This window comes from Dasypus novemcinctus, chromosome 3 (assembly GCF_030445035.2).
Source record: "Dasypus novemcinctus isolate mDasNov1 chromosome 3, mDasNov1.1.hap2, whole genome shotgun sequence".
NCBI lineage: Eukaryota > Metazoa > Chordata > Mammalia > Cingulata > Dasypodidae > Dasypus > Dasypus novemcinctus.
In genome coordinates, this window is record NC_080675.1 from 3,660,417 (window position 1) to 3,686,129 (window position 25,713).

Sequence of the window (25,713 nt, forward strand, 5' to 3'; positions counted from 1 at the left end):
TTCTCCAGCCTTGAAAGCCTTTCTTACCCTCCTCCAACTCCTATGCATCCTTTAAGACACAGACCAAATGTCTCCTGGAAGCCCCCTTTGACTTCTTCCCAGGACTTAACTTTTTGTTTGCATTATGAGATACTCGATACATACTAAAGAGTACATGGAGTACCTATCCTTTTGCCCCAACACCCATCTGTCCATCCTTACTAAACTGTGGGCTCCTGGGAATGGGAAGGCAAGCACTGGTCTGGAGACCACGACAAGGGGCTTACAGCCTATGATCACTAAGAGCTTGTGGAAGTAATTTCTCATTCCAATTCTGTCGTCGACTTGCTATCTGATCTGGACAATTCACTTACCTTCTATGTCCTCGCCTGTAAAATGGGACAGCTGTCCACCCTCCCATATAGAGGATATACTGACAGTGGTCTGAACTCTGAATCTCCTACCAGTGCAAAGCACAGTATGGCAGTTACTTCAACCACCACTCCTGCACTCTCTGAAAAACAAACCCCTGATGACCCTTGCTCTAGACTTCCTGATCAAAATCTGATGAAAATGTTATCCACAGAGCCAAAGAATTTCCTTCCTGTAAAGGGCAATCAATTTCAGCCTTAAGCTGTAAATGCCAAGCTGGCATAAAACCATACACAGTCCCAGCATTTGTACACAGCTATTTTTCAAGTAAAATGAAAAGAGTAAGAGAGAGCTCAGGTTCCACTCATTAGGAGTAAGGGGTTGCTTTCTAGCCTGCAACTCAAAGTCACTTAGGGTCAGGGGAAGGCTGGCTGGGGTGGACGGAGTGCCCGTAGGACCTTGACTCCTGGGGCCACGTGGTCCCTGACTCTTTGTCTCTCCACCCCTACCCCCAATGACCACACAAACCCTTTCTTGTTCTCTAAGTGGCACTCTGTGCCGTCCTCAGCCAGAGCAGCCTCAGGATCTTGCTTCCCCAAAGGCCTTTACATGGCTCTAATCCCACCCCCTCAACCAGTCTCCCCTACACAAACGAAAACCCATGATCCCATGTTTACAATTTCTGTTAACACAGAGAAGGCTGATTTTGTGATCCCACTCTCCCCCCCACCAAAAAAAAAAATCACTCAGATACTTAGAAATCATTTCTTTAAATGACACCAATAAACATCTAGATAGAGTATTTTCTACTTAAGACATTCTTTTAAAGGGAAATGGGATTGAATACTTTTCCTCTACAGTTTGTCAATCCAGATGGCAAGTTTTGTTTCCAGTCAACCCGATGAAACTAGAAGAGGAGATGGCATGGTTCAAAAGATTTCACCAAATCCACTGGCAATGTCAGACAGGAGCACCTTGGATGGGTACTGGATATGCACGGACAGCACATACCAGAAAGACTGCAAAAGAATCAGAATCTTAACTAAATTTTCAAGTTGAATATTCTTCCCCAGACAATATTATTTCTTAAAAACCAGAATTTCTAATGTGCTTCTGTTCCAAGTTCTTGACATTAAAGCCATGCAACAATTCGAAACCACCTGTTCCATTTTGAGAGAGGGATCCCAAGTGACCTGACCCTGATCAGGTCAGGGTTGAGGCCACAAGCAGAGATTGGAACCCAGGGCTGCTAACTCGGCAATCCTACATCAGCTCCTGCTGGCTGGGAAAGGCGTACCAAAACAAAGAGGAGGAAGAACATCAAATGCAAAGGCAGTGCTGGGGGCTGGAAAGCCATTCCAAAGGCTTTAACAGATACGATCTATTTAACCTTCACTTCCCACGTTCAGGTTCCTGACTTGTTTCCTGAACAGACAGCTCCCACATCTCAGGCGCCTTCCAGAACGAAACCGAACATGGTAGAAACCCAGGTACATACTACCACACTAGCCACAGCTCTGTCATGTGATCCAATGTTAAGTGCCAGGATTTCTAACCATGTCAAAGGTAATTTTACAATATTTTCAAGAGTAAGACAACTACTCCTTAGTCAAATGCCCAACAAGCACACACGAAAAAGCTTTAGCTGCCCCTGAAGCAGCCTGAGGAAATGTGATCAAGTTCTTGGAGCTAAATGAAATTTTCTGGTGATGTGAACAAAGTTTGGAATTCTGTATTTTTCTATTTAAATGATAAACATCAAGTTAGAGTCTCATCCCTATCTCTATTAATTTAAAGCAAATGCTATAGCCACCTAAGCATGTTCCATAAAAATGCACAAAATAGTAACACCAAGGAAGTACAGGTAAGAGCAACAAATTAATTTACCACATTTAAACTTGGGTAATACTAGGTAGGACGGCTGAGCAAATGAAAAATGGGCTTAGTTCAAAGTGTAAAATAAGGCCCACTGCCCTTGGTAAGAACGTATACATTCTTAAAGGGATTCTTAACAGCTAAGAGAGGGTGCTACTTACTTCCTCATTAAATAGTTTGCTAGTTTCTTTTTTGATTGGGTCTATAAGCTGGACTTGGCCTGCGGAAAAGCCCACTAGGAGAGAGACACTTTCTGCTGTGGCTGTTAGGTGGTTGAAGTCATGACAAGTAGGCTGTGTTCCTTTGTATATCCTTTTATCTATTGGTTTACTCAAGTCAGCAGCCTGGAGGAGAAAGAGAAAAATACATACGGTAAACAGCACATTGAGATGAAAAACCTAAGTTACACGATTTTATACTCCATTACGATGTTTAATCTTAAAAACTGAGTTTAAAATATTTTTTCAGTTGTGACTTAACACTCATCTAGCATTTTATAAAAGCACTTTCACATACATAAGCCAATTAGATATTGTTAGACTACCCATAATATGTTTATAAACTGTAAATTTCACAACCTATTTTATTCTCCTTCAAGTAACAAAGACTCCTGGATTTCAGGGGGGAAAACTGCTGTGGTACTAAATCCAGTATGTGCAAAATGTACTCCAAGTCTTTTCTAATAGAGTAGATCTAACCCCTTAAAGGCTTAGCATTTGAATCCATCTGTGGCATCTCAGTGCCCATAGGTTAAGTTACCTGTAGCCCCGTGGTTCTCAAAGTGTGGTCCTCAGACCACCAGCAGCGTCACCTGGCAACTTAGAAACGCCCCTCCCCCACCAAAGGAACTGGAAAGGATGGGGGGGGGGGGGCCAGCAGCCTGCCTTTTTTAAAACCTCCATATCATTCTGATTTCACATTCTGGTTTGAGAACCCTGGCCGTGGCTGACTGGGAGCAGGAGGCTCCCTTCCTGGGTGGCACTCCCTCTACCGGGAAGAACTCTCACTGAGTAAGCCACACCAGCTGCTTGATGTGCATCATCTTTAGCTTTCCGACTAGGCAATATGCTCCCACTTCACAGATGAGAACACAAGGCAAGGTCACACCTTCCTAGTAAATGGCAGGGCTGGATTCCGACCCTGGGTCTGAACGTGAAGTAGATGGGGAGCACGTGCGCACGTGCAGGCATACCTGCACACATGCAGGTACACCTGCACACATGTCACAAAGTCAAAAGCAAATGACTTCTGACTTGGGAAAAAGGTGTTTTTCAGTGTTCCTTTTCCTCACCCCTGCCCCTACCCCAAGTAGGATCCTTTTCTCAATGAGAATGTTCTGTGTAATCCTAATATGCTGGGCTGTTACTGCTGAAATGAGGGAGACCTGAGTTCTCACACGCCTGGTTGAGACTCACAGGTGGAGTCAACTAACATGGCCGCACATGTCCTTCAAAAACATTCCCTTGGCACAGGGTGCCCATCTGGGATCCGAAGCTTAGGTGCTCTGCTGACCAGCCTTCTCCAGGGCCTGGAGAGTCCTTTCTTCCAGAGAAGCCTGTGAGAGTGGATTGCAGTCTCTAACACTGGATTTTTCTAATAACAAATACAAATACTGCATAGAAAAGAAGACCTCAAAATGACAGGCATCTTGGAACAAACTCAAAACCGTAGTGTTTGGACGTCTGGACCTGAGTGATGGGAGGCCCTGGGCACATGCCATGCGGACACTCTCCCAGGCTCACCTTGGTGGAAATGGAGATGAGACTCTGTTCTACCAACCTCATGGCACTGTCTGGAGGATGAAATAAGAGAACGTACACATGAAAGAGCCTTGACAGTGTCACGTAAGTACTATACAGAACAAAAGGGGTTTCTGACTTTGGAGTAAGGAGAAGGGCATGTGGGAGAGGAGGACTGCGGTCCTGGCGGGCAGCGCGCCAGGCTGAGCAGAGCTCCCAGAGGAGCCAGAGGCAGGCGGCCCTGGCGATGCCTCAGGGCAGGCTCCTGAGCGCGGCCTACAGGCTGGGAAGGAGGAGTCACCATAAGCAAGTCCTCTCAGGGCAAGGATGTCATCAGCAAAGTCAAAATGTAAGATACAACTAACAGCTAGAGACAAAAATCAACTCTAATAATGAACAATTAAATGATTACACTAGATCAGCAGACGCAACTCAAGTTTGTTTGTTTTTTTAAAAGAGGTACAGGGAATTGAACCCAGGACCTCATACATGAGAAGGAGGCACTCAACCACTAAGCTACATCTGCTCCTCAATGAGAGTTGGTTTTTCCATTTGTTTTTTTGTTTTTAGAAGGTACTGGGGCTCGACCCCAGGACCTCGTACGTGGGAAGCAGGTGCTCAACCGGTTGAACTACATCAACTCCCCTCAAGATTTTATAAAAAATACTTGGGGAATTTTCCCTGAAAAGCATATATCTAAAATTAGGCACTTAAATATAAGCAAGCCAAAAAAGTAACAGAGAAAACATACTAATATAAATTAAATGAGCAAAAGAATATACAGCGTTTCTCAGAAACAACAAAGCAAGTAAAAGTACCTATTTTTCCAAGTATTTCTACCAGTTCAGAGTTAAGCTTATGGATCCTTCACATAGCTCCACTAGCCTCAGCTCTTGGCATCTTTATTTCACATCCCTGTCCTCCAATATGGAATTTTACTTAGGTCATCTGTAATTAGGTGATATCTGAACAAACAACTACAGTATTTTAAATGCCAACCGAAAGATTACTTTCACTCAAATCAGGTAGATATTTTTTTAAAAAATCCTGTTTACTAATTTGCTTAACAAACTTTCTTTCTAGACCATGGCTACTCAAAGTATACCCTGTTCACAAATAGTTTGTTACTAGTCTGTGGTCAAATTAAGTACAGAAATTAAGAATAAGTGTTTAGAAACTTTTATAGCAATTTGACATGAGTAATTTTATATCTGTTGACTAAAAAAACTAGAGTTTGTTTATGCTTTTCTTTTTCAGTTGCATTTTTCTAGTATTTCATTTTTTATTGTACAAAGTATCAATCCAGTAAGATAGGACATTTTAAAACACTGGTCCCTCAAAACTGGCACGAGCAGCACATCCTAGCAGGCACAAAAGTGTGGCCTAAGCCCACAGAAAACCCCTCTCCCCAGTCCCCTGTCCCCAGCAGGCACTCATTATGCCAGAAGAATACAGGTCCAGCCAGGCAACCTGTCACCTATAGCAAGAGAGAATTACAGCGGAGCCTGAGTGACTGCTGGGTGTGTGTGATAAGAAACTATTTCTGGGAAGCCCTTGGGCTCACTGAGCCCCTCTGACCCTGCTGGTGCCTGAGCTTCTTGGAGCCCAAGCCCAGACGGAGGAAAGCCAAGCCCAGGAGGGTTTCCGGGACATCAACTGGCCCATCAGCTCCAACTCTTCCCATCCTCTTTCCTGCAGAGCAAAACACCGAGTTCTGTCCCTTTCCCCCTGGTCATGTCACTGCCCTATCTCCTCCTCCTTTTGGAGGGAACGTGGGGTGGGGCCAACATCCTCTCTGAACGCCCACATTTTCTGTAGCAGTAGCAACTCTCTGGTCCAGCTGCTCCTCTCTCCCCATGGGGCGGGGCCAAGAGCCCTTGGCGGAGGCTTCCCAGGCTTCCCAGGAGGCACCTGGTAGAGGGGCAAAGAGCCCCGACTTGGAAGCCAGGTAGGCCTAGGTTCAAGCCTCCCGTTAGCGCTTCTGGAGACAAGGGCTCTCTGAGCTTTCTCCCTTGCAGGGCAATGGTGAGAGCAGCAGAGAGTGGAAACAAAGCACAGAGCACCCAGAAGGCACTCACACGGCAGCGGCCGTTATGAACACACTGCCATCACTGCCTGCCTCTGTTTACGCCCCCCTGGCTTCCTAACTGCGCTCCATCAAAGCCCATCCGCCCCAACAACAACCCCGGCTGCCATCTGCGGAACGCCTTCCGGGCACTAGGCCTTGCCCCAGGAGCTTCACACTCATCATTTCACTGAGTCTCAGAGTCACCCTCCAAAGCAGGTACTGACATTCCCCACATTTTATGATGTGGAACCTGGGACTGGATTAAGGGGTCAAGACCTGTGTCCCTAACCACACGCTATCCTGCCTCTCCACCCTTGGCCCCTTCCTCCCTGAGCTTTGGTCCAGGCAGCTGCCCCCCCCCAGTTAGTTAGTTTGGCATGTTGCTAATGCAGCTCTGGGTGCTTCTTTCTAGGAGGAATGCATCTTTCTAGTACCACATCTGCAAAGGAAACCCTCCCCCCCAGCACCCCACCAGCCTTGTCCCTTGGGGAATGCAGCCAACCCAACAGGAATGAGGATGAGACGCTTCAACGTGTGAGGGTCAAGCCCACCAAACGGCAGCTGTCTCTGGCAGAGCCGAGGAACAGCTCCGAGGCTCTGAGGCAGGAAGCCGACAGGAAGGTATCGGAGTAAGGGCCCAGCCCTATGCGTGGGAACCTGTTGTAACTTGATACTCCTGTGGCCCAGAAGCAACTGATGCAACACAAAGAAGGATTTTAGACTTTGTTTTAAATGTATTGGGTAGGGGCGATCTAGGTAATAAAGGTGGACTTTATTTTCCCTAAACTTCATACCCTCCCTCCCTACCCCTATCTAAGAATCCCCGCAGAGAGGTACAGTCCCACAGACCCCTGTTGAAGAGTAGAAAGTCATTTCATTGGCATATCCAATAAAAGCTGCCAAATGTCCAGCCCCTGAAATCCCCCTTCCCCCTGATAGGCGCGTCCTGTGGATGTCTCCAGCACGCCCTCCCCAAGCTTTAAACCCACTATCTCGGGCAGGTCCCCCACATGGTACCCCCTGCCCAAACAAAAGCTGCACAGACTCACGCAGGGCCTGGCTCTGCAGCAGCCTCGCTCCCAGCCCTTCCTGCCCATATCCGGCTCCCTCACCCTCTCTGCTGGATTCACCTCGTGAGGACTTTGGTCACTCTCCCACTCACAAACCTCAGCCACGGGCAACGCCTCACAGCGGCTGAGCGCCTGGCTGGGCACGTGCAGCCTTCAGGACGGGCCCTCATGACCTGCTCCCCTTCTCACCTTTGCCCCCAAAGGCACTTGGTCACTCACTGCCCGTGCTTTGGATACCTCCTTGTCTTTATTTTATTTTTTAAATTTAAAAAAAAAACTTCTCTCCCTTCCCCAGCCCAGATGTCTGCTCTTTGTGTCCATTCGCTGTGTGTTCTTCTTTGCCCACTTCTATCCTTATCAGCGGCACGGGAATCTGTGTTTCCTTTTGTTGCATCATCTTGCTGTGTCAGCTCTCCATGTGTGCGGCGCCATTCCTGGGCAGGCTGCACTTTCTTTCGTGCTGGGCGGCTCTCCTTACTGGGTGTACTCCTTGCGCGTGGGGCTCCCCTACACGGGGACACCCCTGTGTGGCACGGCACTCCTTGTGTGCATCAGCACTGCACATGGGCCAGCTCCACACAGGTCAAGGAGGCCCGGGGTTTGAACTATGGACCTCCCATGTGGTAGGCGGACACCCTATCCATTGGGCCAGGTCCGCTTCCCCCTCCTTGCCTTTCCTTACATTCCTTCTTCTACTGAGAATACCTTCCCTACCTCCAGTCGCCACACAACTTCTGGTTCTATCTAGGTGTGGCATCCTCACCTGACCTGCACACCTATCACCCGGTACCACACTTATCTGCTGTAATACAGTCACCAGAGTCCACAGATTGTTAACGCCTACTTCTTTAAAAACAAAAAAAAGTCAGGCTGCTGAGTCATTGACGGTCTGAACAGAATTATCAAAAATAGCTGGTGCAGCCCCGTGACAAAAGTCTCCATTATTGCCATTTTGAAAATCAGAAGAGGGTTGAAGCAGTTCTTTCTACTATCATTACCTCTGACCACATCTCAGATAACCAAAAGTGACCAAGGGCTCACTTCCCAGGGCCACAAGGATCACCTACTTGGAAAGAAAAAGTGGAAGACCTGGGGCCCTACCTTAGACTCAGGATCCAAAAAAACACACTTGAAAAAGATTGTGGCAGGGTGTTTCTGGTCATTTGGGGGGTTTCCAAGTGCTCACTCCTAAGGCTGGACCAACTGAGGCTGGCCATCCTAGTGAAAACTGGGGAGCGCCAATGCCTTCCAAGTTATAGGAGTGAATGAAACAGACTCTGACCACTGAGTTGTGCTATGTTCACTTTTTGAACAAAGTGCAATGTACTATTTAACTAAAAATTTCTTCAACAGAGCAGAAAATATCATTGGTTCAAAGACAAAAATACTGAACACTGATTTTCAAACATCTTCACTGCTCACACTTCCCAAGCAGGTACAAAGTTTACCGTACAAGTAGCACGGAGTGGTAAGGCACTATGCAGATACCAATTCTAAAGGTCAGCCCACCTGCCCTGGAAGTAGAAACATGGCTGTCTAATCTTGGGAAACACACACAATCCATCTTTCTCATAGTTTCCTCAGCTTGACAGTTACTGCCAAATATTGGCATAGTTGACATTAATGGTATTTAAAGGGCCTAACACATACTTAAAAAAAAAAAAAAAAGATATCAGAAGTGTCCTGGTTTGAGTCTTTTGTGGATCCCAGAAAATTATGTTCTTAAGCTAACCCATTCCTGTGCATAGAAGCCTACTGAATATGGGGCCTTTTGATTAGATTCAGTTAAGGGACCTTTTGATTTGATCACTTTTGATCAGATCACTTCAGTTAAGGGCCTCTGATTAGACTGTGGGACCCAGGGTGGGTCTTGATTCTTTTACTGGAATCTTATATAAATGGAGACACACACAGAGCTGCCATTTTACCATGCCATGTGAGAAAAGACTCCAGGATCACCTACAGCTGCAGAAAGACAGAAACCCTGAGAGGCTGGGAGAGGCCGGAGGCAGAACTCAGCAGAGCAGCCCAAAGCTAGAGAGAAAGGTGCCCAGGCAGAAAGGGAGCCTGGAGGAGAAGGCAGAGATGGCTGCCATCTTGCCTTGCCACATGCCAGGAGTCCAAGATCGCCAAAAGCCGACCTTTGGTGAGACAGAATCTCTGATGATGCCTTATTTGGACATTTTCACAACCTTGGAACTGTAAGCTTTTAACCTAATACATTTCCTTAATAAAAGCCAACCCATTTCTGGTATTTTGTTCCCAGCAGCTTTAGCAAACTACAACAAGGGGTATGAGATGTCAGCTAGGTTTGGGATCACTTATCCCAGTAAGAACAAAGTGTTAATCAAAGGTGTAGTTTCAGGGACTTATCTGCCTCATTTACCACTCTACCTCATAACAGAGGGCCTGGCACACAGTAATTACCTGCTGTAGAAATGAAACAGTTCTAAAATGGGTGGAAAGAAAACTAAAGCAATAGGAACTCAAAAAGACCTACAGCAAATATATAATCCTTTTGCTGACCAAAATCCAAACAACTAACTGCTTTCTTGGGTGCCCACTTGTGAAAGAAAACAATCTCCATTAGCAAAACTGGTACATTTAAAAAGTTTTATAAAGGACCTTCACTTGCCACTTCTTCTGACCCCCTTTACAAACCCCAGAGGTGAGTGCTACCACCACTCCCACTTTATAAATGGAAAATTCAGAATCAGGCATCAGGAGAAACCGGTTGTAGAGTCTAGGTGTCTAAATTCCAGCCCTGTGCTTCCTACTGCCCCATGCTGCTATGGTGAGAAGTTGACAAGATAACATCGGAGGTGGCACCTAGTTTTAAAATTCTGCTGTAGTGTGACTCTATGTTCCTATGCTTGCTGACATGGGAATCCAATATCGCAGCCTTGCTCAGTTTGGCCCAGATTCCAGACCTACCTTCTCAATGCATATGCCTCACAGGGCTGTTTTATTAAAATGGAGTAAGAGACGCCAAGTCCCCAGCATGGTGCCTGGCACTTAAGAGGCACATGAGCAAAGCTCCTTCCCCTCCTTTCCCCAGACATCTCATAAACTGGTATTTCCCCATCTGAATAACAAGTTGTTTCATTTGCTGCTTGTCCTACAGGCTTTAAAAAATTCTCATCATTACACCTTCAAAGAAATATAAATAAGGAAAAACAGAAATATCTCTGCCCTATATTTCCTGGAGAAAGATGACAGCAGCAGCAGCCAAGTACAGGGTGTGTTTTCCTTCCAATGTAATTTTCCAGAACAATACAGTCGCTTCCCTTTCCCAGTTCCCATTCCCTCACCATTCTCACCCATGGGAGCACACAGTCCCCACTTGCTCTGGCCTTTTGCCTGCTCGCTCACTTCTGGCAGGCTCTATGGTGGGCACCTCTCAGAGCAGAGCAGAGCAGGGGTGGGAGCTGGAAGGAGGGGACAGAGGGGCAGGACAAGAGCCGGGAACCAGCCAGTCAGGACACAGGCACACAGTGTCACATTAAAAAACAAGCTGTACCATCTTTCCAAAATGGGAAAAGGTGCACAGTCACAAAATACACAAAATGCATTGCATTAAATCAAGTTTTCACAGCAACAATATCCTTGGAATTGCTTGCTCTTCACCAAAGAAAAGTTTCTCCCAGAAGTCTGGAAAAAGCTCTTCCTTTGGCGGGTCTGCCTGGGGCAGAGTGGGGTGGGGGTGGGGGGCTGAGATTATGTGCCAGCATCTTCTCCCCTTGCCCAAAGCTGTTAGTCAAGCATCTCCTGAAATAACCAGCTTCTGCTGTTACCACAAGTCATTTTTTTCCTAAAGCAGCCTGTCACCTGTCACTTAAAAACTGTAAGCTATGTAAAATCTAGTCCTTTTCCCTCAGAATACTTTGAAAAAAATGAACTTAAGCTGCTAAACCACAACATCTTCACTACTACCTCCTCATTTTCTGAGGTTGCAGTCCATGCCCAGGTCAAGTCTCTGCCACAGTGTGAGTTACTTACAAATGCTGTCGCCATGCTTGGCTTTTAGGCTAATGAAATACTGATTTCTCACTAAAGAAAAACTATGAATAAGTATTAAACTCAATTTGCACACATTTTAACAGAGCTCATCACATTAAAATGCTGACATATTCAAATGATCGATTTTTATTAAACCTTCTGCTATGTTCAGGAAGAGGCATTCCCATTCCTGAGGGAATACTGACATCTCAAAGGGAAGAAAAGGTAAGATGCTTTCTTTTCTGCAAAAAATACTCATTTTAAATTCTTCAAGCATATATCGTTTAAAAGGTCTATGCTCTTCTGCCAGTGTTGTGGCAACTGCTACCCCTCCAGGGCAGTGAGGACACACAAGCTTATTTCACCTGGCAGAGCACAAAGGTGACTCCATCTTCCAATTCAAGCTGTTGAGCGCCATCAGCACGGGGATGAGAAGAGCTCCCATCCTGGGGGCTGCCCCAGGCCCCCGCTACAGTTAGCAGAGGCCTCGCGCCCACCCTGTGGAGAGCAGCTGCTCTCTAACCACACAGAGCTGTCACTCCCTTCTCAAGCACCAACTTCAGGTGAACAATGAACTTAGGAATCTGCAACCTGAGATTCCAAAAATGACACTCAAGTCTACCAATAATTTTTCATCAAATGACAGCATTCTGGACCCAGTACAATGCCATGTTTTCCAAAGGAGGCAAGAGAGGTAGAAAGAGTGCAAGAATATTAAACCTAACATTAATGAAGGAAGCAGCCATTCAAACAGGCAGCCAGAATATTTGGTTTGGCCTCCGTAATCCAAGCAGTGAGTCTCTGATTCTGCCAGGCCTCTGCTGACACGGCCTCAGGTCAACGAGGGTGAGAGAAGCACCTGCTGTGCTAAACACTAGTGCGAGACCAAGCCTCTGCAGCATCTGCCGCCGTTAGAATACACACGTGATACATATGTGATGCTCGTGCTGGCAGTCATGTTCCACAACGCCTCATCTCCCCAACTAATCTACATTTTTCTAAAGGCTTAACTGCCCTATAGGCCACCTCACTAATAGCCACTTGAACATTTCTGATGGGCTCCCCTTCTACCATATGAAAACCCTTTTTACCATGATGATGAAAGAGGCTGTTGATTTGGGAGGAGTGGGGTGAGGGGGGTGGGAGGGTATGTGGGGACCTCTTATATTTTTTGAATGTAACATTTAAAATAAAATAGAGAGAAAAAATAAAAAAATAAAACTCCCTTTAGGCCACAGAAATCTCTCAGGTACTGTTTATGGCCTTAGTATCCTCATGGCAGTCAGCTTCAAAAGGGAGACTGCTAAGACTGGCCCATCAGATCGTGGAGAAGCCTCCTGCAACGTGGCAGAATGTGTCAAAAGCCTTCTTTCCTTTCAACACAAACTCACCTCGAGGGATTTACCCTAGAAAAGACTTCTATTAAGTGAGAAAATTATCTTTATTTTATTTATTTATTTTTTAAAGATTTATTTATTTAATTCCCCCCCCTCCCCTGGTTGTCTGTTCTCTGTGTCTATTTGCTGCGTCCTGTTTCTTTGTCCGCTTCTGTTGTCGTCAGCGGCACGGGAAGTGTGGGCAGCGTCATTCCTGGGCAGGCTGCATTTTCTTTCGCGCAGGGCGGCTCTCCTTACAGGCGCACTCCTTGCGCGTGGGGCTCCCCTACGCGGGGGACACCCCTGCGTGGCAGGGGACTCCTTGCGCGCATCAGCACTGCGCATGGGCCAGCTCCACACGGGTCAAGGAGGCCTGGGGTTGAACTGCGGACCTCCCCTGTGGTAGACGGACGCCCTAACCACTGGGCTAAGTCCGTTTCCCAAGAAAATTATCTTTAATAGCCAAAACTTGTACTACCTCAGATGTCCACCCTCCAATAGGACAAGTGGTCTCACACATGGAGCACACACAAAGAACAAACAGGGACAGCCGCAGACACACTCCTAAACAAAAGCAGCTAGATTCAGGGGAAGCTCAGTGGTCGAGCATCAGCTTCCCATGTACGAAGTCCCGGGTTCAATCCCCAGGACCTCCTAAAAAAAAAAAAAAAAAGGAAGCTAGATACCAAAAAAATACATATACTAAACGCGTCTATTATATAAAGCTCAAAAATGAGGAAAACTAATCTTGAGGTTGGGAGTGAGGTGAGTGGTCATGTATGAGGGTGAGAGGAAAGGAAGAGCCCCAGGGAGGTTTCTTAATCTGGAGCTGATGTGAAAATTAACTGAGCTTTACAAGTATGATATATACAATTTCTAGTATGTGTTATAATTACATTTTTAAAGTTCTCTTAATTAATAAGCAAAACATGTAAAAAAAAGTCAACTCAGTTTTGTTCGTAACAAAACATTATTAATATCAACATACGAATATAGGAGATTGTCAGGTATTTGGTTGAGAGTATAATGCTGAGAAAACTTTTTCAAAAATATAATAAGGAAGGTTACCTGTTTAAGATGCTTAAAGGGGATAATCCGATGCAGGACAGCTCCTAGGGAGTATGTGAATGCTCATTTTGCCATAGTGGGTTATATCATTGGATAGGGACCCATATAATGAGAGTGAAGGTATACCCACATCCTGGGGAGAGCTGATGCCCTCAAATAGAGGGAATTGTATCTCTCGAGAGAAATGGTGGCTCCCAGTGCATTAGGACAGTTGAGCATGTCAAGCCCTCAACACTGTTGCAAGGATCTCTGAACATGGCCCTTCAAGCAATGAAGATTGACGGTCACTGTGGGCCTTAAGGGGAGGGGGAAAGAGGTACTGAATAGATGGAACCAATGTAACTGCGTGGGCAATAGAAGTGTTCCACAAGATTACTCAAGGATGGATATGAGACATGTTAAATTACACCAAAAATATATAGGAGCTGATAGGATAAAATGTAAATCATAATGTAAAACATAAGATAACTAAAAATTTAGAAAATTGTATAGTCTAAAATATAAACCACAATGTAAACCCAAATGTTACCTTGTTTGAAAGCTACTGTCTCAATATCTGTACATCAGTTTCAGTAAATATAGTATGAATATGTAAAAAGATTATTGCTGTGGAAGGGAAAAGGGTTTTATGCTGGATATGTGAGAGTACTGTATATTGTATATATGAATTATTGTGATCTAAAACTTTTGTGATGATAAGCTTAATAATTAGGAAAAAGAAAAAGATAGGACGTAGACACCGAGGAAAAGACGGAAGTAGTTGCCTTGCCCATTTGCATACAGGGCAACACTTATTGCAGCGATGGAAGGCAAAACATCAAAAACAAAGCTTTTGCATTTTTAAATTTTTTTATACCCCCATTTATTTTTACCTTAATTTTTCCAAATTAATACGTATTCTGTATCTAACCTTTAAACTCATCACTATATTCCATTTTACTATTAAGGGAACCTGGCAATATATTGGGCTTCACTTTTGAAGAAGTTTTGGATCACAGAGAGGTTCAACAATGGCAGGGGAGGAATACTGGTGTGGGATGTTATTGACAGGGGACACATGGTTGGCAGGGAGTTGTCCAGGGCATATATCCAGGGTACATAAAAATGTTTGGATATTTTCATAGTGGTTACAATTAAAAACAACAACTGAGGGAGTACTGAGTTCCTAGCCGGGGAGCTCTATCACATTCCCTAAAGGAACAGCAACAATCCCCCAAGAGTAACAGCAAAGACCAAAATAGAAGGAAAGTCCAACAACGAGCCCTTGATACTAATGACGATGTGTGTGAGCCTGTGCACCTGAAATAAGAACAAGGTCTAGAGATGCAGGGTGCCTAAGAGTTACCTCCTGAGAGCCTCCGTGTTGCTCAAATGTGGCCAGTCTCGAAGCCAAACTCAGCATGTAAATGTGTTGCCTTCCCCCCAGCGTGGGACATGACTCCCGGGGATGAGCCTCCCTGGCACTGAGGGATTACTACCAAGTACCAGCTGATGATCTAACTAGAAAATGACCTTGAATAAAAGGGTCAACTCGGACCAGCAGAATATCTCAATCTAGATATAATACCAGGAGTTAAAAATGCTTTTTGACCTGAATCAAAGGGGGAAATGGAAAGGACAAATGAGTTTATATGGCTATGAGTCTCCAAAAAGAGCCAGGAGGCTATCAGAGGGGTTGCCCTTATGCACACCTCAACAGAGTCCCAGAGACACATAAAGTAGATACAACTCCAGGTACTGGTTCTTCTAAGGGCTACAGAGACCCACAGGTTCTATTATGGTCATGGCAGATGGAGTTCAGTGCCATGTCAGTTGGTCCTACTTTGGAGTTTGTGTTTCTGTGTGATGGAGCTGGACTCAGATGTGATCTTTGTCCACAAGTCTCTCCTGTTACTTTTACAGGAACGGTAGCTGGTGCTGGGGTTTAATGTATACCCAGGGGACCTGAATCTCTGGACTGACCATGTGATAGCCAGGCCCTGAGCCTCAACAGACTTATAACTCCTACACTCTGGTTTATTGGACTTACCCCACTCAGCTAACATGGAGGTGAAGAAGGTCAACCACCACACCAGGGAGCCAAGACTGCCTGCAACTGAAAGCAGGAGAATTGCATCCAGCATCCATCTGGAATCTAAGCCCCCTCTTGATATAGATGTGGAGTGGACACAACCATTCGAAGGTCCACAGGATGGAGGAAGAGAGTATGGATTAGAGTGAACTTACTAATATTCACGAACTATTGTGATTAGTAATCGAAGAAAATGTGGCACTGGTGTGGAGAAAGTGGCCATGGTGGCTGCTGGGGGTAGGAAGTGGGAGGAAGAGATGTGATGTGGGGGCATTGCTGGGACATGGAGTTATCCTGGGTGGTGCTGCAGGGACAGTTACCAGACATTGTATATCCTCCCATAGTCCACTGGGTGGCCTGAGGGAGAGTGTGGGCTATGATGTGGACCACTGATCATGAGGTGCAGCAGTGCTCAGAGATGTATTCACTAAATGCAATGAATGTCTCATGATGATGGAGGAGGTTGTTGTTATGGGGGGAGGAGTGGGGAGAGGGGGTTGGGGGGTATAGGGGGACCTCATGTTTCTTGAATGTAACATTAAAAAATAAAGGCAAAAAAAAATTAATATTCTAAGTGCCCCAAAAGGCAATGGGCAAATATATTATGTAGTCATTTACAAGTGAGTGTAATTAACAGTGCTGACTCATGTGTGTGATTGTGGTTGCAAAGGGAAGTTTAGGGTTGTGCATCTTACCAGAAGGAAAGCTACAGGAGGAAAAGGGATTATATAAATAGTGAACCCTGCTATGGACAATGCCTGTGGTTAACAGTACAAATATAAAATGTTCTTCCATGAGAAAAAAAAATGTTTATTTATTGGCAAAGAAGGATGTTCATGCTGTATTACTGAAAAATGCCAAAATTAAATATATGACCTAAGGACAGAAGAATTACAAGAAATCTTTAAATTATATTCACACTATAATCATAATTTTAGTAATAATGATGTATTGTTATTTTGAAACCATTATATATCTTGTAGAAAAAAGCAAAAAATTTAATTATGTAACTGTCATTTGGAACCAAAATTCTGTGCATAAAAAGGGTGCAAATGTAAAATCATTAATCTTAATTTTAGAATAGAATATATCAATATGAACCCATGATGTATTTTTTTTCTTAAAAACAAACATTTTCTAGCTCTGTCCACTGAAAAGGCACAGAAGTATGATCAAATAGCAATAGGAACTACCAGTATCCAGACAGTGCCTTAAATGTTATTTGCCACTCAAAGTAAAAAGGCACCTTAGAAAAATCACTGATACCAGGTGTGGAGCAGGAAATGTACAAGACAAATCTGGAGCATCTTTTTGTACTGGAGAGCAAGGAAGTGATCAGAGATGACTGAACTTATGGAGACTGGAGAGGCAAAGTAAGGAGCTACCATTAACCAAAGATGGGATAATTTAAAAACAAAAATAATAAATTTTCATGGAATAAACTAAGAATCTGAGTTCACACTGATAACAGTAAACAGCAGAGAAGAGAAAGCTCTCCTTACAGTAGAAAAATACCAAGTAAATGTAGAAGGAAGAGTCTGAAAATCACCATCTTAAAACCATCACAGTAATACAGTAATAACTGATTCAGCCAAAAGTAATCAATGGATGCTACAACTAGTGGGTGAACATTTGATGTAAAAGAGGATATTTATGTAGTCTCAAAATACCACACCCCCCCACATATTACATGTCAATTACAAAGGGAAAAATGGAACTTTACAATGGATTAATTTGGTAAACAACCTTAATCAACATTAGCATCACCAACATTGGGCCTCTTCAACACCAGGTGCCAAGTGATAAGTTGTCCTTGAGAAGGACACAGTATCAATTCTGTGGTACTGTGTCCAAGAAGCAGAACACAAATCTAATCATGAAAAAATATCAGACAAATCCAAATAGACTTTCTATAAAATAAATGGTCCAAACTCTTAAAAAACGTCAAGACCATGAAAACAAAGAAAGGATGAGGAACAGGTCCAGGATGAAGAAGACTAGAGACGGCAACTAACTGCACTGTGTGAACTTGGGCTGGATCCCAAATCAGGGATGGTGGGGTGACTATTAAAGGACATTACTAGAGGGAAGGAGATGGGACTCAAGTGACTGGGCTCCCATCTACCATACAGGAGGGTCCAGAGTTCGATTCCTGAGGCCTCCAGGTGAGGGCAAGCTGGCCCGAACAGAGAGCTGGCCCACATGGAAAGCTGGCCCAGCAAGATGATGCAACAAAAGGAGACAGAGAGGATAAACAATAAGAGATGCAGCAGGCCAGGGACCTGAGGTGGTGCAAGAGATTGAGCCCCTCTCTCCCACTCCGGAAGGTCCCAGGATTGGTTCCTGGAGCCACCTAAAGAGAAGACAAGCAGACACAGAAGAACAGCAAATGGACACAGAGAACAGAGAACGAGGATGGGAGTGGGGATAAATAAATAAATTTTTTTTTTTTTAAACAAGGACATTACTGGGACAACTGGTGAAATTTTAATGCAGTCTGTGGATTAGGTAAGAGTAACGGATCAGTGTTACATTTCTGATTCTGATAAATGCAGTGTGGTTATGGAAGAGAACAACCTTATTCTTGGGGAATAGAAACGGGAGTTCTTATGGATAAATGGGCATGAGGGTTGCAAAGTACTCACAAATTACATATATATATATATAATTGACAGAGTAAGGAGGGCCACACAAGCATGCCTCTGAGTGCACCAAAGAAAAAGCAAATGGAGTAAATTTTAAACAACTGATCAAGTAAGTATTGAATATTTGGGAGTTCTTTGTACTATTAACTTTTCTGTGACTGTGAAATTGAATCAAAATATATTTTTTAAAACAAGAGAGAGACTTAAGAGACATACAAACTAAATGCAATGTTTGGAAACAGATGTGAAGAAACCAATGGTAAAAAGATACTTCTTATTTGTGGTAGTCATTACATGAATCTACATGTGTGATAAAACTACACAGAAAGAAGTACATATATACACAAATGAATGCATGTGAAACTGGTAACAGCTGAATAAATTCTCTGGACTCTATCAATGTCAATTTCCTGGTTTTGATATTGTACTAATTATGCAAAATGGGAAAATTGGGAGAGGGTTACATGGAACCATCCTGTATATATATTTTTCGCAACTTCCTGTGAATAACTATTTCAAGTTAAAAAGTAAAAAAAATGTTAAATATAATAAAAAGACATAAATCAAGAAACTGTAAAGGATAGTTATGAATCTGTCAAGGAAATCTGAATACAGATTGTGTTCAAATGTTAATATTTGGTGTGTAAAAATGTGGTTTTATTACCAAAAACAGTCCATGTATCTCAGAAAAAATACAGGTGAAAAGATAGGATGTTTGGGATTTGCTTTAAAATAATCCAGTGGGAGTAGGATAATAGATGAGACTGGCCATATGTTGATAACTGCTGAAACTGGGAGATAGGTAGATGGACATTCATTATACCATTCTCCCCACTTTTGTATTAAGTTGGAAATTTTCCATAATTAAAAGGTATGTTTCTATGTGGGCTGTATGTTTATCTACATATATATAGTTGCAAAGAAAAAACTTTGAAAAGATATTCACCAAAATGTTAAAAGTGGTTATTATTAAAAGAGGGTGGAATTAATTGACTTAAGTTTATTTTTGCCTATCAATTTCTTACTTTTCTTCAATAACCATATATTACTTGTATAATTTTTAAGTGGGAAAAAAGAGAAAAACATGGTAAAATACTACTAAAACTATTTTTAAATCATATTAGTAGTTTGAAAGCATGTCATGGCCTACTACAGGGTCAGATAAAAATATGTGCCTTGATGAATAGTAAAATTCACCATAAAAGGAAGTCTACTGTTACATTTAAAAAAAGATGAATGAGGGGAAATGATATATCACCAACAGGTGGTGACATATTTTCAAAGTGGCCAAACCCTAAGTTTCACAGCAACTCTGACAGCTGGAATCTTTTTTTTTTTTTAAGATTTATTTTTTATTTATTTCTCTCCCCTTCCCCCCTTCCCAGTTGTCTGTTCTGTGTCCATCTGCTGCGTATTCTTCTTTTTGTCCACTTCTGTTGTTGTCAGCGTCACGGAAATCTGTTTCTTTTGTTGTTGTTGTTGTTATGTCATCTTGCTGCATCAGCTCTCCGTGTGTGCTGCGCCATTCCTGGGCAGGCTGCACTTTCTTTCGCGCTGGGTGGCTCTCCTTACAGGGCATATTCCTCGCGCATGGGGCTCTCCTACGCGGGGGGCACTCCTTGCACGCATCAGCACTGTGCATGGGCCAGCTCCACACGGGTCAAGGAGGCCCGGGGTTTGAACCGTGGACCTCCCATGTGGTAGACGGACGCCCTATCCACTGGGCCAAGTCCGCTTCCCAAGATGGAATCTAATATAATGTTTTTGAGGCACCAGTAAGGCCACTCAGGTAAGATGAGAAAGAATGGGAAACTTTGTAAAGACGTCAACTGTTCAGGATTTGGAGGCCTGAGCTGCTTCTATTGTTTTCCTCTTCAAAAAGTGCTAAAGTGGCAGAAGCGGTTCACCTGGCACCCCTATGTTGCAATAGTGGCAAATAAAAATAACTTCATAGAGTCCCCTTTGGGAAATCCAATCTGTTCCAACTTTAATTTTTTTACTTTTTAATTTTTCTTGTAATGTACATTTAAAATATGAATTCACATCTTCCTCACAGGAACTGAATTGAGAATTTATTTCTTGAGAACTTCATGCCCTTCTAGAGATTCTTGGAAAACACAATCCTAAATTATGCCCAATCCAGAAGAAATAGCTAAAAGGAGTGACACAGTGGAATTTGTTTTGAAGTAGTCAGTAATACTTTAGCATTTAAAATTAACATCTTAAGGCCTGAAATAAAAACACTAGGCTCAACAGGGATGGTAAGTATCTGTAGCCTCTGCAACAGACAGTATTATAGTATTTGAAAGGCAGGTAGGCAGGTCTGCGGCTGTAAACTGAATTAGAAGCTATCACACTGAATGCTGAAATCAACTATAAATGTTAGTCCTTAGCAACAAATGCACATTTGCTATATGCCATGTTCTATCATGCATTACATCATGTAATAACAGATATCACTAAAAACTTGCAACCACTAGCTTAAAAAGTTAAACATAAAGGTATTCAAGAGGTGGATTAAAGGCGGTGGACTTGGCCCAGTGGTTAGGGCGTCTGCCTACCACATGGGAGGTCCGCGGTTCAAACCCCGGGCCTCCTTGACCCGTGTGCGGCTGGCCCATGTGCCGTGCTGATGCACGCAAGGAGTGCCGGCACCCCGTTAGGAAAGATGCCCAGCACGAAAGAAAGTGCAGCCTGCCCAGGAATGGTGCCGCACACACGGAGAACTGACACACAAGATGATGCAACACAAAGAAACACAGGTTCCCGTGCCGCTGACAACAGAAGCGGACAAAGACAACGCAGCAAATAGCCACAGAGAACAGACAACCGGGGTGGGGGAGGAGGGGAGAAAAATAAATATTAAAAAAAAAAAAAAAGTGGATTAAAGACGCACCTCATTTCTCAGTAATGCCAGAAAAACACCTATATATACAAAGGTTTTACATGAATGTAAGTAAGGTAAGACTCAGTAAGACTCACATTGAGAGAATCAGAGGAGGGTAGAAAAATAGAGCAGGAGTGGAGCTTTGAAAAAAATAAGTCACAATTGCTCTCAAGATGCTGAAACTTAAGACCAAGACCAAAGAAGTAAACTGCCTAAAATCATGCCCCAACAACACTTGGAGCTCTGGTCTTACTCACAATGAGTGCACTACATCCAGTAAACTCTGGGAACAGCACTAGAGAAACCCAAAACCTCATTTTTCAGTCTTTCCTTTCACCTGTGGTGTTCTGGCTTTTCAGTCAGTAACAACCAGTTGTCAGAACATGAAAATATTAGTTACAACACACAGTAAAGAAATACACTTTGCAATACTCATTAAATTTACCATAAAGCAAAAGACACTCATCGAGCCTGAGAAACGTTCACAGGTGTGTTCCAAGTGCTGCGAACCTTCTCTCAGAGCTGGAGCTGCTCATCTCTGGGTTAGGGTTAGGGGTCTCAAGCTGGCTGTGCTCGGAGCCAAGAAGACCAGCTCCCACAGCTCTTTTCAAAAGTTCCTGAATGCCAGCAGGACAGTCCTCCTTCTACAGCTGAGACAAAGACTCACCAAGAAAATTCTGGCCAGGAGAATAAAGTTTTCTTGCAAATACAAGAAGGATGGCAGAAAGAGGCACCCATTGAAGCCTGGTCGCATAGTATGAAAAGCCAAGCAATGCCAGCAGCTCACCTTGGAACATATGAAAAGGCTAAGGATCCAGATACCAGCAGGTGCCATAAGCAGCAGCTATGGATTAAAAGGCAGACTTAGAAAGAGCTTCTGATCTCTCCCCTATGTAGAGTACTGCATCTAGCTTTGTCTTTAAATCTGAAGGGGCACAATAACACAGCGTCCCTTGATTTTCCTGTTGTCCACACCAAGTCCAAGTACTTGTGTTCTCACAAAGTTTTCAGACTTGGTTACATCAAGTAACGTGTAAGAATGTCAGGTAGAAACCATGGCCAAATCAAAGAAAAGCAGGAGTAAGAGGAAAGCAAAAGCACACAGAGCCAGCCAGGACTCATCCTGGGACAAGACCAGGCTGGAGAAAGGTACCATGTGGCCAGTATTTAAGGTCAGGGCTGTCCTGTTGCCAAGGCCACATGCCTTCCCTGCAGGACAGCTTCTTCTACCTGATTCCACGACAAACAGCTGAGTTGTTTAACATTGTAACAGGACCTCAGTCACTTCTACATGTTAAATCAGACCCTAGTCCACCCTCCACACAGGTCCCAACCAGGGCAAAGAAAAATATTGAGTGCTGCACCATTTCAGAAGTATGAAGTGACATATTACAGGGAAAGTTCTGGTTGAAAACACACTTTACACTTTAAGGAGTGGTGACAGCCAGTCTAAGTTTGAATCCAGGCCCTGCCCTTCCTTGCCCTGTGAGTATGGACAAGTCATTTACCAATCCACACCTCCGATTCTACAAAATAGGAAAATGGAGATAATAAAATAGCTCCTACCTTACACAGTGTTTAAGGACTAAAGGAGTTAAAGTATGCAGAGAGATTAGCGTCTGACGCTATGTAAGTATTAACTATTATCATTATTAAGTGAGCAACAGCAATTTACACTTGCTAAATGCATTCATAATCAAGAAGTACAACAAGTTAGCATGGAAACAAACAAGTGATTCCTCACAAGACATTTTAAAAATGTTTATTTTTACATTTAGTTGCTTGTCCAAAATGTATGTATTTCTAAATATGGGAGTGGGGGACTGGGTGCCTGGGATTGAAAGTGAAGAGGGAAAAAATGTCTGAGAGCTAAGTGGAAGCACTCAGGGCCATAACACAAGCTCTCTTCCCTCCCCACCAGAGATGTCAAGTGTCCCTTGGGTCACAGCTCAATCTGCTAATCTTGTTCATCTCACTTTTGCAACATAGCTGGCCCAAAGTTAAGCCAGCAAAATTACTTTTACTGACCAATTAAGATTTTACCAAATTCAGTGTAGCATTTTAAAGTAATAAAAATAATATTCAGGTCAGAGTTGTTGTAGTATACCAATTTACAACTCAATAAAAGTACAAGTTAATTTCTGAGACAGAAACACTGAGTAGCACATGTAATGTGATAATTAAGTATGTGAAAATGCAGAGGTTGGACTATGATCTCAAAGGCCTCTTTCATCTCCTTAATTCTGACACACTATAAATAAACTAATATTAAGGAAAGGAAAAGAGTCAATGCTTCTATATTTTTAAATAGATGGGCTTAAGCATCTGATAGGGAAAGGGATGTATAGAAGTATGGGTTTCAAAACCATTTGTTCTCTGACCATGAAAGCCACATAGTAACACTATTCTTTGGGAACAAGGGTTTCTATGAAAGGCAGTATGCTGTACTAGAAAGAACAGAGACTTTGGAGTCTGACAAACTCTATTTAAATTTCACGCCGCCACTCACCAGCAGGGTAGCCTCGGCAAGTCGCGTCATACCTCAGCCTTTGTTTCCTCCTCTCCAGGTAAAAGGAGGATGACAGGACGCATTGCCAACAGTCTAGTGCCCAGCAAAGCAGTGTTTATTACGTGGTAGGTACAACGAGATACAAATTAGCCAATGGCTATCAATATATAAACTAAAGAGCCAATACACTTTTTTTTTTTTTGGAGGTATCAGGGATTGAATCTGGGACCTCGTACACATGAACAGGCATTTAACCACTGAGCATTTAACCACTGAGCTATACCCGCTCACCCCCAATAAACTTTTATTGATTGATTATTGTGACAGAGGTCTGAATTATATCCTGAATGGTAGTGGTTCTCACATTTCAGCAGGCGTCTGAGTCACCCAGCTAGCAAGTTAAAACACAGATTGCAAGGCCCCACTCCCAAGTTTTCCGATTCAGTTGGTCAAGAGTGGAGCCCTTGGGACGTGGATGTGGCTCAACTGATAGGGTGTCCGCCTACCACATAGGAGGTCCAGGGTTCAAACCCCGGGCCTCCTGACCCACATGATTAGCTGGCCCATGCACAGTGCTGATGTGCACAAGGAGTGCCATGCCATGCAGGGGTGTCCTCCATGCAAGGAGTGCGCCCTGCATGGAGAGCCACCCCACGTAAAAAAAAGTGCAGCTTGCCCAGGAGTGGCACCCCACACACAGAGAGCTGTCACAGCAAGATGATGCAACAAAAAGAGACACAGATTCCCTGTGCTGCTGATAATGCAAGTGGACACAGAACACACAGTGAATGAACACAGAGAGCAGACAAGACAACAGTGTGTGTGTGGGATAAATAAAAATAAATTTAAAAACTATAAAAAAAAAAGTGGAGCCCTTTCTACTACAGGCTTATTGTGATTCTAGCAATGGAAGAACTTTATCATTGATGTGGAGGTAGTGGCCACCAGAGGTTCTAAGGGGAGGGACAGGAAAAAATCGATTTTTGAAAAGGTAGGAAGTCAAATACTTAGGCAATGGTGTAAGCAAGCAGAAAGGCATTTCAGAAAGAACCAAAACAGACAAGAGCCCATGTGCAGGGGGCAACCGTGGTGTGGGCTTGGCCAGAGTTAAGCCCCTATGGGAGAGAATCTCATCCTGAGAAATGATGAGGAAGACTCAGGAAGACGCTGTCAGTAGGTTGACTTGACTCCTAGCCTAAGCTTGGATTTGATATTATTAGTACAATGAGCCTCCATGAATCTTGGGAAATAAAGCCACATGGTGAAAATGGCAGCTGCAAATAGAAGATGGCCAAAAAGGTGGCCAAAAGGTAAGGCAGTATGAAATAGGAAGGAAAGGGCAAAGGCAGTGAAGACCATCACTGATTCCAATGCAGGTGACCCAAAAACACTCTGTGTCATGAAAGCCATGACCTCCAGAAATTTTCTGCAAAATGATGACCTATGAAGGGAGTGTATTCTATATGGAGATACAGCTACATGAAAACTGACCCTCATTTTAAGCCCTTTAATTATTAACTTGGCTTTACCAGGCATTAATCAAGGAAGCAGACAGACCTCAAACATGATTCACTCGAATGGGAGGAAAATCCCTTCTTTTTCCAGTTTTATACAACCTACCAAGCATGTCTTTAAACACAGTGCATAAGGTTAATTAGCTATCACTGCTCCTGTTATTTCTAATCTTCACCTTTCCCAATTGAAAACCCTACAAAATTTGATTTTAAAATGCTCACTAATAGACTGTATTTCACTCACTATTTTTAAGTTTCCCTAAAAGGACATGGCCAACTGGTGTATACCACTCAAGTGTACCAGAAAACTGCCAACAAATTTTCCACACGAGACAGGGAAGGTAAAAAATCATAATTAAAGAAAAAAAAAAAGGTTTGAAACTCCACCTCACTCATACCAGAAAAAATCTCAAAGGTATAAAAGAGATAGTAAATATAGAAAGTGAAACTTCAGATATTTAAGAAACCATGGGGATTTTTGAAAAATAAAGTTAAAACTCATAGCCATGAAAGAAAAGATTAACAAATCTGCTTATTAAAA

The 25,713-nt window shown here is 43.4% G+C and overlaps 1 protein-coding gene across 4 annotated transcripts in view; it reads right to left on the reverse strand.

The window, feature by feature from the left end:
• Nucleotides 1-25,713, reverse strand: part of WDR20 (WD repeat domain 20) — a 70,609-nt gene that overhangs the window by 17,275 nt on the left and 27,621 nt on the right. For 3 of the 4 annotated variants that reach the window (XM_058291481.2, XM_058291476.2, XM_058291487.2), the window contains exon 2: nt 2,388-2,570. The exons of the other annotated variant lie outside the window; for it this stretch is intronic. In XM_058291481.2, the coding sequence (XP_058147464.1) occupies nt 2,388-2,570 (183 nt within the window). The remainder of the gene's footprint in view (nt 1-2,387; nt 2,571-25,713) is intronic. 4 annotated transcript variants of the gene reach the window in all.